The sequence below is a fragment of the Diabrotica virgifera genome, chromosome 7 (genome assembly GCF_917563875.1).
Source record: "Diabrotica virgifera virgifera chromosome 7, PGI_DIABVI_V3a".
Taxonomy (NCBI): domain Eukaryota; kingdom Metazoa; phylum Arthropoda; class Insecta; order Coleoptera; family Chrysomelidae; genus Diabrotica; species Diabrotica virgifera.
The window spans coordinates 229,835,223-229,848,494 of record NC_065449.1 but is presented as its reverse complement, the minus strand read 5'-3'; the positions used below and the strand labels follow the sequence as shown (position 1 = coordinate 229,848,494).

Genomic DNA, 13,272 nt, shown 5'->3' with positions numbered 1-13,272 from the left:
AATAACCGTGTCGTTTCATTTTTCAAATATCTCGAAAATTAATGACTTTATCGTTACGAATGAGGGTACATTATTTTCATAGAATGTATTGGAGAATCCAAAAATTGAACTAAAATAGCAATTCCGCCAGTGACGTAGAATTTGGAAAGGGTCAACCATTCACTTTCCCCCGTCGTACGCCTTTGGTAATAGCCAGAAACGTTTGTTTAACATGATTTAGTAGTTTGTGCAGTACCTATACTTCCTGCCAAGTATGAAAAGAATACGTCGACTAGTTTTAAAATTCTGATCAAAAATTATTTTTAAATTTTTAGATAAAACACCCTGTAACTCAGTAAGGAACCACATTTTAAGTGTTTTAGGTTAAATCATCGTATTTTGTGTTAAGGTTTCTCCAGTTACTATATGGACAATTATTAATGAAACACCCTGTATTGTTCTGAAGCTACTTTCTTGTGACATCTTATAGCAATTTACTATTAAAAATAAGCCACAATTTGGTGTTAAAATAAGTTTTTTTGATGTTTCGATTTCTACCTCGGAAATTCTCAAAATAATTTTGAGAAATTGATTAGCAGAGTAGTCAGTAAGGTCATAAAAATCTACCAAATGGGTGAAGTTGAACCGAAATTGGAAAAAAGTTCATTCTTATTCTTATACGGATGGATCTAAGATAGATGAAAGGACAGGAGAGGGAGTTACTGGGCCCAATTTTAGGCTATCCAAATCTCTTGGAGACGCCACAACTATCTTTCAGGCAGAAATACATGCTATAGACATTAGTGCCCAAAAATGTCTCAACAGAGACACTCGTAGGGCAAAAAGCTTTATTTTATCACACAGCCAAACTGGCTTAAAAGTCATTTACTTGTGAGTAAAAGTTGGTTTAGGACTGTAAACAATCCGTCAAGAAGCTGGCGGATCGCAATAAAGTAACTTTCATGAGGGTGCCAGGTCACAAAGAAATTGCAGGAAATGAGAAAGTTGACAGCCTTACAAAAGAATGAGCTACTACCCCATTCCAGGGTTCAGAACCCTTCGGAGAACTGTCGAAAAGCCACATTAGAGGGGAACTCCGGACCTGGGAACTAAATCAACTACGATTACATTGGTCTAACAGGCCAGGAGGAAGGCAAGCACAAAGGCTTTAAAAGAGTCGCCTACTGTAAGTAAAAAATATATCAAAATGGTCACTGGCCTTCTCACTGGTCACTGCCTTCGTGAGATATCTCAAAAAACTGGCAAATCAGATACTGAGAACTGTCGTTTCTATGACAACGAAAAATAACCAGCCGAGAACATATGCAACATAGATCTGACATAGGAAACAAATCACCTAGGAAGCTGATCAACTTCATCAGAAGTATTGGCATTAAAAGTATTGTTTACTCGTTGGCAATCTGGAAACACTTAAGCAAGAAATTTTCCCGCAGATTTTTGACCACGTAATGACTTAGTCATTAGAAAACCAGAGTGTATCCATTCTTAGGGGAGTGCATATAGATTTTCACTTCGGAAAAATCAAACAAGATAGAACTTTTTGTAATTTCATTAAGAAATGTTTAATAAACAACATATCAAAAAGTTCTACTCGAGAAGTGGGTGCTTCATTTTTTATTAAACAAATGAACTACGAAATTAGATGTTTTTTTAAATAACTCTGAAAATATAAATTTTAGAAAAAAACTGACTTAACCATTCAAAAATTCAGAAAATTTTACAAAAAAAACCTTATATAAAGAATTTTCTAAAATTAAATCTGTATCTTCTATAATTTTTTATTTATAACGCTAAAGTCACCCTTCTCACAAACAATGGCGCACTGTAAACTAGCGTACGGCGAAGTGCATGGTTGAGTTATTTTAATGTAATTCTTTAACTAATAAATCAAATGAAATTTTACTAATTGAACTTGAAAGAAGAATAATTAAGCTATCTTATGGTTATAATAAAAATAAATAAAATGTATGGGCATAAGTACGGTGGGGGCGGAAAGTGAGCCTTACATGAATTTTGTTTACAAATTATTTAAAAATGTGTAACTAATACAATTTTTCTTATAAAACCCTCAATTTTGCACAACTTACCTTTCAAGTATCTTACTAAATGATGTTTCATTTAAAAAAAATCTCAAAAATTTAATTCAAATGATATGACGTCTCAAAAAATGTATTTTTTGAAATCTTCGTAGTCTTATAGAATTACCACCACTTTAAAACGGTATTACTCAAGTTTGAACAGATCTATTACAGTTTTATAAGTGCATTTTTAAAGCTTGGGATGTAATATTTAAAACGCACTAAATTATTTTACTTTAGAAATGAAATACACTATTTCTTTTTGAGAAAATTTAGAAAGATAACAAAAATGTAATACAAAAACCGAAAATTACCAACTAAAAAAATGTTTATACAAAGCGATCAAAACTTTTTTCTGTAAAACTTACCTAAAATGCATTTAATAATAAGCTTCAACAATAATAAATGTTCAGCAAAAATTTTTTTTAGCTCTTATACAGTATGTCTGCGTAACTTGGAACCTATTGATAACTTTTTTATTATCAGTTTTACGAAAAAAAGTTATTCTTTATAAAATACTCTGCATCGTATATAATCGAAGATTCAATCATCAAATATCAAATTTAATTAATTTTATACGAGTTATGTAAAAAATATGAATTTCACTCAAGAGTAAAGTACCGTTACATTTCACAATATCGAAAATTGTTATTAAGAAAAGTTGTTTGGAATTAAAAAAATTATTTTAGTGTTCAATTACATCCTTCTAATTAAAATATTGTGAATAATAAAGGCACTTAACTCTTAAGAAAAATTCATATTTTTTACATACCTCGTATAAAATTAAAAAAGTTTGATATCTGATAGTTGTATCTTAGATTTTAGACCAGGGAGAGCATTTTATGAAGAATGACTTTTTTTCGTAAAAGTAATAATAAAATAGTTATCATAATTGTAATAAAATAATGATGAGTATCCGTAATTTGAGAAAAAATTGAAAATTTTTTTTTGATTGGAATGATGTAATTGTATATTTAAACATAGTTTTTAATTTCAAACAACTTTTCATAATAGCATTTTTTGATATTCTGGAATATAAAGGTACTTTACTCTTTAACGAAATTCATATTTTTGACATAACTCGTATAAAATTGATAAAATTTGATATCTGACGGTTGAGTTTAAGATTTTTGACTATCCAAAGCATTTTATGAAGAATAACTGTTTTTCGTAAAATTGATATTAAAAAAGTTTTCCATGTGGTTCCTAGCTACGCAGACATACTGTGTAAGAGCTTCTGTATAAGAATTTTCAAATTGCAATGTCATATTGGGATTCAGCATAATCAAAAACAAAATATAAACATATTTAATCAAAGTAAAATGATGAATTTAACGATATTTTTAAAATTATTTATACAAAACAATTGTTATTGTTTAAACAATTAATAAACAATTAGCGGCCAAATCTGCGAGTAGAACTTTTTACTTTAACATGTATATAAACTAACAAAAAAAGTTTTAGAAAAATATAAGCTTGTTTGAATTTTTCCGAAACAATGCATGTTTTCGTTCTAATTGCACTCCCCTATCTACCGATTCTTACTTTTCAATTTTCACAATGTCGGTTGACATATTCTTACACTGACTCTTCGTCTGAGGTACTTTCGGATGTGGAAAAAAAGCTCTTACACATGTTATACAACAATGATCTATATTGTAACTTGTACAAAAAAATATTAATAGTGGCTTAAATTTTTTTGCGAAACTGAGATTTGAAGAAAAAATTCACTGTAAAAGTTTTTGAAAACAAGATATAGCAAAAGGAAACAGTGTTTGACGTATAGATAATATATCTCGTAATATATACCTCGTCCAATTTACTTACCGTTGCACGCCATCCGCGCCATAGCCTGTGACACGATACCAACACGAAATATTTAGGCGGTGGGTGTGTTCTTTTTTAAAATCAAAATGATTCTAAAGGGGAACACACCTACCGCCTAGATATTTCGTGTTGGTATCGTGTCACAGGCTATGGCGCGGATGACGTGCAACGGTAAGTAAATTGGACGAGGTATATAAGCAATAGGGCTTTTCATCGATTGTCATTTGTTTCGAGCTTCTGTCATGTGTCACATAATATTAATATATCTACGTCATACGTCTTTGGTTTGTATCCTTTGGTATATGCCAATAACGTATGACGTAGATATATTAATATTACGTGACACATGACAGAAGCTCGAAACAAATGACTGTGAATGAAAAGCCCTATACCTCGTAAGTGCATCTGTCAAAATTTGTGGTTAAAAAAACCTTTATATCGATGACCTAGAAGCAATACCTTGTAAGTACCAAAATTTCAAAAATCACGCTTTTGGCACCGCAATACTGACCTTTTCTACCAATCACCAGATTGGTAAACTTTATAATATAATCTTGCAAAACAAATTTTGTTTTACGTTATAACCGACATTAACTATCGTAGCAAAATAAACACACAGGAGGTATCGCACGCAAAATATTTAGGGGAGGTATTGGAACCTGATCAAAAGTATGATATTCATTGTTTTGCGCCTCTATACTTCTGGCGATTGGTAGAAAAGGTTTATATCAGCGTGATTTTTGAATTTTTGGTACTTACGAGGTATTGTTTCTAGGCCATCGATATTTTAATACTTACTAATAATTGTTTACACGATATTTCTCCAAAATTGCTAATTCTTTCTGATATCAAGCACCATTCGTCCACGGTTAGATAAGGATGAACGTATGTTATATTACAAGCAGCAAAATTATAATCTGCTGCTGATTTTACTTCATTGTCATCTTGGTTAGAAGAGTAATATTTTAAAACAAGTGTTACTTCGGCCCAATAATATGCTATGTTCAAAAATGATCTCATTAAGCTGCAGTTCTGAAAACAACATTAATTATATTAAAGGTGCATCATGGAAAATTTAGTGGTTCCTCTATAGTATGCGGTCTACTCCAATGATGCGATCTATCTGTGCATATACAGTATACAGTGTGGTGCAAATGAAAGGAATAAATTCGTTATTTCATAAACCGGCGACCACAGACAAAAATCTGAAAACAGGTCGATTTTTATTTTTAAATTATGATATTTTGGCATATATGTCGTACTAGTGACGTCATCCATCTAGGCGTGATGATGTAATCGATGATTTTTTAAATGGGAATAGGGGTCGTGTGCTAGCTCATTTAAAAGGCCATTTAATTCTCTATTCGCTAATATAAACATTTACATAATTATTTATACAGGGTGTGCAAAAAAAATGTTTAATTAAATTATTTAACAAAAAAAGAAAAACATGCAATTTATTTAAATGAAAATACATTTTACTGTTGCCCGAAAACAGAAAAAAACGTTTATTTAAAAAATACATTGTTTTTCGATTAAATTAAATGTTCAAGCCAGCTCCCGCCAGCCACCTGCTTCTTGGAAGTTTGAGCATTTAAGCGAAAAGCAATGTTTATTTGTGAAATAAACATTTTTTCTGATTTTTGACAGCAATAAAATGTATTTTGAACTAAATAAATTACATACATTCTCCTTCTTTTTGTAAAATAATTTAATTTAAAAAAAATTTTTGGGCACCCTGTATAAATAATTATGTAAATGGTTAAATTACTGAATTGAGAATTAAATAAGCTTTCAAATGAGCTAACACACGACCACTATTCTCATTTAAAAAAATGATCGACTACGTCATCACACCCAGATGGATGACGTCACTAGTATAACAAAAATGTCAAAATATGTCATAATTTAAAAATAAAAATCGACCTGTTAAATAAATCGACATCTAGTTTATAATTTGCAAAAACTCAGAGCAAACGTCTAATAACAAAAATGATTCTAAGATAAAAATAAAAAGATACATAAAAAAAATGCAATGTTTTATTAAGCATTAAGTAAACTTACATGTTTTCTGTTCAAAAGGCCGTTTCCGAAATTTTTAAGTACTACTTCTAATTCACTCAAACATTTCTTTGTTTTTTCAACCACGTTTACGGCTACCGTGTGCTCAGCTACTCTTATACTAGACAGAAAGTTTCCAATCAATTCACTGAGAAATTCCATATGGAAACAATACTGGATATTTCCTAAAATTTTAAATAAATGTTAATGAATGAATTGAGATAGAAATTAAGAGTCTATATTATGATATTACTTCCTCGGGCAGTTCAATTATTATTTGTTGGGTTAGAGGACATTCTGGAACATTTGGAAATGAAGAAGTCGACAAATTAGCTAAATCTGCAGCTTTAACCAAACGAAACATAAACAACATACTTCTACCAGTAACCGATATAGATAATATCAGTAAAAACCATTGCAAACAAAATTGGCAACGTGTATATAACCAAAGTACAACGGGAATAAATTTTAGAAATTGCCAACCACTAATTCCCAATGAGAGATGGTTTAAACAAGAATCAAATAGGCTATTTATAAAAACAATAAACAGAATGAGGTCAAATCACGCACTAACCCCAGCATACAAACACAGCATAGGTATCAGTGATAACCCATATTGCGCCTGTGGTGGAATGGGAGATCTACAGCACCTCATATTGGAGTGTGGACAGTACAGACAAAATATTAAAGTGATGTATGAAAAGTTAATTGATCTAAATTGTCCTTTACCTGTCAATTTAAACGAAATTCTTTTTCCAAAAAATAAGCAGACGTTAAAATGTCTTTACGAATATGTAACGTCCTGTAAATTTAAATTTTAAATAGGCTTAGATAATAAAATTAAAAATTGTAAAAATATCAGGCGCGGATCCAAGGGGGGGTCAATGGAGTTAATTGCCCCCTCCTTGAGACCTAGCCTGGTGTCTACTGACACTTTTTTAAAGAAAGAGATTACGGTTGCAAAAAAATAGTGAGTTTAGTGGTCTGTTGATAACTGAATAACTGAAATATACCTAAATATGGCAGAATTACTTGGAATCGAAAATTATTAAAAGTCTTTGGAACATAACAAATGAACCACAATAAATCTGTTTATTACCATCTATTAAATTCAATGCCAGAGTCCAGATAAAAATAGTAATTGCCGCTGCTATGTTATGGTAATTTGTTTTCTAGAAAGGTTTGTATTGTCGACTGCAATAAAGTAAGCCGGTGGTCTCCAATAGACGCTGTAGGCTGCGTACAGCATCACACCGTAGGAAAATGATTAATTTTCGTTACTTTTAATAAACTTTAAAGGACAACAACTATCTTATTTTCTAAAATTGTAATTCTAAAACAAAGAGCCCGAATAAGAGCCACTTTTACAAGGATGTCCAAAGTGTCATGTAACAGAGACTTAAAATTGGCATTAAGGACCTACGTTTCTCAGTCTTACTGTATGGTGTCGAGTCTTGGACTGTGAATAAAGTTGATCTAAATCGAGACTCTCGAGGCTCTCGAGATGTGGTGCTATAGAAGACTTTTAAGAGTTTCTTGGGACGAGAAGATTCAAAACTTTACAATACTAGAATAAGGCAAACGCAGTCCAGGACGAAGAAGAACTTCATGGTTGATTAGGGTGGCAGTGAATAAAATTAAGAAAGCTATGACGGTAACCACCTCTCTGAAAAGATATGGTACTTACATTAAGAAGAAGACAATAAAAGACCATCCCGAAAAAGAATCTTGCGTATGCCAATGACGAGAAATTTTTTATTTCATTGCCCCCACCTTGCAAGGTTGCTGGATCCGCCATTGAAAAATATCACACAAAATTGAAAAATTAATATATTATAACACCCTATAAATTTAGATAATACGTAGGCTTAGATATTAACTTAAAATTGTTATTGTAATACCATACAAAAAAAAAACAAATAGTCTGGCTAATTGGCTATGCCAAAGCCATTAATAATAATAATAAAAAAAATGAATGAATCTAAATGAAAAGTTAAATGTCGTTTGCAAATTACAATAAATTAAAAAATTCAATCTATATAAATAAAAATGAATGTTTGTATGTATGTACCTTATAGACTCGCAAACTATGCATTTGATCGTATGATGATGTTAATCAAAGTTGTTGTGCATGAACCCGGGAAGGTTTCTGAGTTGGTACGATCAACTTAAGTGAAAAGGGAGCTTGTCCCCCCCCCGAAACTTTTTAAAAGTTTTTTGGACAAACTGTTTTTTCTTAATTTTATATGATGTAGAAGCATAATATAAATATAACTCGAAATTTTCACTTTTCTATCACTAAGCGTTATTTTTTAATAGCCATCTAAATATTTGCCTCTCCTATATAAATAAAAATGAATGGTTGTATGTATGCACCTTATAGACTCGCAAACTATGCATTTGATCGTATGATGATGTTAATCAAAGTTGTTGTGCATGAACCCGGAAGGTTGTTTTGTTTTAGAAGAGAGTTTCCGCCTTCGTCGGGATTATCCAGAATCGACAAAATTAATGAATTAAAAAATATTAAAAAAAAATTTGTGAGAAGTCTAGAGACAAGAAGATACAAAAACAATAACGAAAATATTACAATGGATGTCGATAGGAAAACGAAATAAAGGAAGACCTAGAACCAAATGATTGGTTGACGTTGAAGACGACCTGAAAACTATGAATGTACGACAATGGAGAAGGACGTAACTAGACAGGTAATCCAGGGTTATGATGTCAAAAGAACAAGAATAATTAAAAAATACATACACCACTGAATTTTTACCCTTTTATCACCGAACCCTATTTATTAATAGCCAGATTGGTAACTTAATAATTTCTAACCGAGTTCGATAACTGACAAATAATAATAATTATCGGTTGGAAGACCAGTTATCCCCGCCAGGCGTCTACCGGTGTCACTTCTTACTCAGTAAACAGCAATATAGTTAATTGATGGATTCGACCGTTACTTGATAGAAGTTCATTTTATCTAACAATAAAACACTGAAAACGTTTGTTTTCTATACTTCCACAGAATTTATTATAACTATGTGACTACAGCTATTTGGGCAGAGTGCCTTTCTTAAGTGATTTAGATTACTATGGGTTTGCCTTTTTAAAGTCTTCAACTGAAGAGGTTGAGAAGTGGGGAGCTGTTTGTCTCGAGTTGGCCATTCAGAATTATATCTGTATTTTTCAATTTATTAATTTCCATAGATTCTAATAAAGATAGCTTAACGCCTTTATTTTGAATATGCAGAATTTTAAACTGTTCATTAAAAGAATGATTATGATCTAGAAGGTGAAGAGCGTATGTATAAGTGTCTGTTTTTCTATTTGTGTTCTGCTATCCGTTTGTCAAAGGTTCTGCCAGTTTGACCGATGTAAGTTTTCGGACAGTCACCACAAGTTAGTTTGTAAACACCACTCTGTAGTTGTTTTTTCTTTCGGCTCTTATTGTTCTTAATATATGTGCTTAAGTTGTTGTTAGTTCTGAAAGCTGGTGTTATTTCTTTCTTTTTTATGTATCTGGCTATTTTTGTTGTTATCTTGCCAGTAAATGTGATAGAGCAGAAGGTACTGGGTTCTTTCTGTGGTGGTGGATAGACTAATTTCAGGGCTTTCTTATGGAGTTTTTGGTTTAAAATTTTGTTAATTGTTTGTTCGTTATAGCTATTGTTTACTGCTATTTGTTTAATGATGTTCAGTTCTATCTCGAAGTTATTTTTTGACATGGGAATTTCTGTCAGTCTGTGTATCATGCTATGGTAGGCTGCTAATTTGTGTTGTGTAGGATGGGATGATGAATTGTGTATAGTTGTGTCAGTATGGGTAGGTTTATGATATACGGATAACTCATGTTTGTTGTGTAGTCTGGTAATTGTTACATCTAGAAAGTTTATGGACTTATTCTGTTCTGTTTCTATTGTAAACTCAATATTACTATGAAGTGAATTAATGTATGATAGAAATTGGTCAAGTTGCCTGTTAGTTCCTGTAAAGCACACTAGTATATCATCCACGTATCTCCACCAATATAAGAACTGTTTAAATACGGGATGTTTAGAAATTGTTGTTTCAAGCTAGTTCATAAATTGATATCAGATATATTTATCTGATAAATCAGCGCAACGAATTTTTTTTACCAGAATTTGCTGTACAAAACAAATACTACTGCATGTGTTTCACTCATACCAGAAAGTAAATTTAAGAGATTGAGGAAAATTTGACATACCTATGTAATTTCCTTCATAAAAAACATGAGAATAAACGAAAAGATAACTAAACAACGGTATATTATTGAAATGGAGAAAATTTTGGTATAACTTTTCATTTTTCAAAATTACTTACCACTTTGGAATCCATTTGCGTTCCCTACCAACTTCTTAAGAGAAAATAAAAACGTTTTAAAAACATTTATCACCTGCCAGCTCGCTAAACTTTCAATATTTCTTGAGAAAGAGTCTAAAATCTTCTTGGTTAATACATTTTCAGTTTTTAAATCAAAACTTTCCTCAGTTTTAGCATCAAAATAGTTGTTCAAAACAGATATTATTTTTGAAACCAAATTCTCGATTCTGTGTAGTTTGGAGAATGTGTCGAAGATTTCTAGCATGAGAAGTTCGTAATCTTCAGCTTGACCTTCATTATTAGCCAATACAATATACTGGAGTATTTCTTCTGTTAATGTTTGAGTTAGAGTCGGATCTAATATTACAATTTTTTTCAACAATTGGTAATTTAAAGTAGAAGGTGTATAACACAGAATGGAATTAGTAATAATAGATTTTAAGAGATCTGTTACAGTAACTTCTCCTATTTTAGACCTTAGATCTAGTTTAGTTTCTTCCAAGACGTCCAATAGTTCGAGAAAGATTCTCTGCGACCTTTCAGTAACCTCCAGCTCTGATTTAAACATAACTCCCGTAAGAGACAATACATCTTTGAAGTCAAATCCTTAAACAAAAATAAAAATTCATTTAAGTAGTTCAAAATTAGAAATCAGAAAAGATAAAAATAGTCTAAGAGCTAGTGACCCTCCGAGTAACGGTCTTCCTGTGAGGCTAGAAATTTGTATAGTGATAATTCATAGCACACCAAGGCTAAAAACCATGACCTGGCAGGCATCAGCCCTGCACGTGTATCTACCAGGTGAATTGAAAAGTGCATAGTTTAGGGGAAAAATAAACTTTCTCCTGTAAAGTTTAAATTTAAGTATGTGTTTGATTAAGTCATTTAGAAGAAATGTGTACAATGCCAGGTGATTCTGAACAGCATAAGACCTTGCCAGGCGAGGGGAAAGATTAGAGATTTTTCCTAAAATTATTTTTTTTGCATCGAACAAAGTTTTTTTAGGGATTTTGAATCATTCCAAACAGAAAAGATCTTTAGTGACCTTTCTCTTAGGTTAATAGTTTTTGACATATAAGAGATTAAAAATTTGCAAAATCGCGAAATGGCCCTTTTTTAACCCTGAATCGGACATTTAACTGAAAATTTCAATGATGCCAAGGTAGGTAGATATTCTTTAAACATCGATTGATGACATCCCGAAGAGTTTTTTGCAATACAATATCGAAAACCCCTTTGTTTTTTAATTGCTAATCAAGCGGGCGCGGCACTGTAGTATGTATAAGTGAGAACGTTTGAGTTGGCATAAATTCATTATCTCGAGAATGGAAAAATTTGAAGAGAAATTCTCAGACAAGGCGATCTTTATTTTTAAATTAGGACTTTTTGGCATATATATAATATTAGTGACGTCATCCATCTGGGAGTGATGACGTAATCGATCATTTTTTTAAATGAGAGTAGGGGTTGGGTGATAGCTCATTTGAAAGACTATTTAATTCACTATTCAGTAATATAAACATTAACATAATTATTTATACAGGGTATACAAAAAAAAATATTAAATTAATTTACACAAAAAGAAGAAAAAATTTTTCTGTACACCCTGTATAAATAATTATTTTAATGTTTATATTACTGAATAGAGAATTAAATAGCCTTTCAAATGAGCTATTACACAACCCCTACTCTCATATAAAAAATTATCGATTACGTCATCGCGCCCAGATGGATGACGTCACTAGTAATAAATATATGCCAAAAAGTCCTAATTTAAAAATAAAAATCGACCTGTCTAAGAATTTCTTTTCAAATTTGCCCATTCTCGAGATAATGAATTTATGCAAACTAAACGTCCTCACTTATACTACAGTGTCGCGTCCGCTTGATTAGCAACTAAAAAACAAAGGTGTTTTCGATATTGTATTGCAAAAAACTCTTCGGGATTTCATCAATCGATGTTTAAAGAACTACCTTGGCAACATTGAAATTTTCAGTTAAATGTCCGATTCAGGGTTAAAAATGTCCGATTTCGCGATTTTGTAAATTTTTAATAGCTTATATGTCAAAAACTATTAACTTAAGAGAAAAGTCACTAAAGACCTTTTCTGTTTGGAATGATTCAAAAACCCTAAAAAAACTTTATTAAATGCAAAAAAAATAATTTTAGGAAAAGTCCCTAATCTTTCCCCTCGCCTGGCAAGGTCTTATGCCGTTCAGAATCGCCTGTCATTGTACACATTTCTTATAAATGACTTACTCAAACACATACTTAAATTTAAACTTTACAGGAGAAAGTTTATTTTCCCCCTAAACTATGCACTTTTCGACTCACCTGGTAGATACACGTGCAGGGCTGATGCCTGACAGGTCATGGTTTTTAGCCTTGGTGTGCTATGAATTATCGCTATATAAATTTTTAGCCTTACAGGAAGGCCATTAGTCCGAGAGTTCAATAGCTCTTAAACTAAAACACGTGCACTAAAATTGACAAATGGAAGATGGTCGAAATACTAAATCTGGATAGCAAGCAGTAGCATAGTACCAACATAATTCGCGTTGTTAAATCACAATGACGACCCCTCGTGGATTTCGGCTAAACTAAAATCTTAATTATTTATTTTTACATGTTTTAAATTAATTGTTGGGTAATATAAAATCATTTGCATGTAATTTCATTAAATGACCAACTTATAAACAATATTAGATATGCAGATGAAAGAGTATTGCTTGCAGATAGTGGGCAGGGGCTCCAAAGGATGATGGATAATGTTGCAGAAACATGTAACAAATACGGCCTATACGGTGAACAGCTGTTCACGTGGGCTCAAAATGGTTTGACTAAGCCATGTTGTCTTTTTAAAATAAAAAAGAAATTAGATGTGAATTTATTCATTTTAAGGGGTTTAGCAATTGCTCTTCTATGAAGGTTTTATAAGAGGACGAACCTCTGATGATGGCA

At 31.8% G+C, this 13,272-nt stretch overlaps 1 protein-coding gene across 1 annotated transcript in view; it reads right to left on the bottom strand.

Annotated features, from left to right (window-relative positions):
- LOC114344224 (uncharacterized) overlaps window positions 1-13,272 on the bottom strand; it is a 55,626-nt gene that overhangs the window by 33,467 nt on the left and 8,887 nt on the right. Inside the window, exons 5-7 of the mRNA XM_028295074.2 lie at window positions 10,311-10,916; window positions 5,970-6,151; window positions 4,704-4,937 (exon numbers count right to left, since the gene is read on the bottom strand). Of these exons, the coding sequence (XP_028150875.1) occupies window positions 4,704-4,937; window positions 5,970-6,151; window positions 10,311-10,916 (1,022 nt within the window). The remainder of the gene's footprint in view (window positions 1-4,703; window positions 4,938-5,969; window positions 6,152-10,310; window positions 10,917-13,272) is intronic.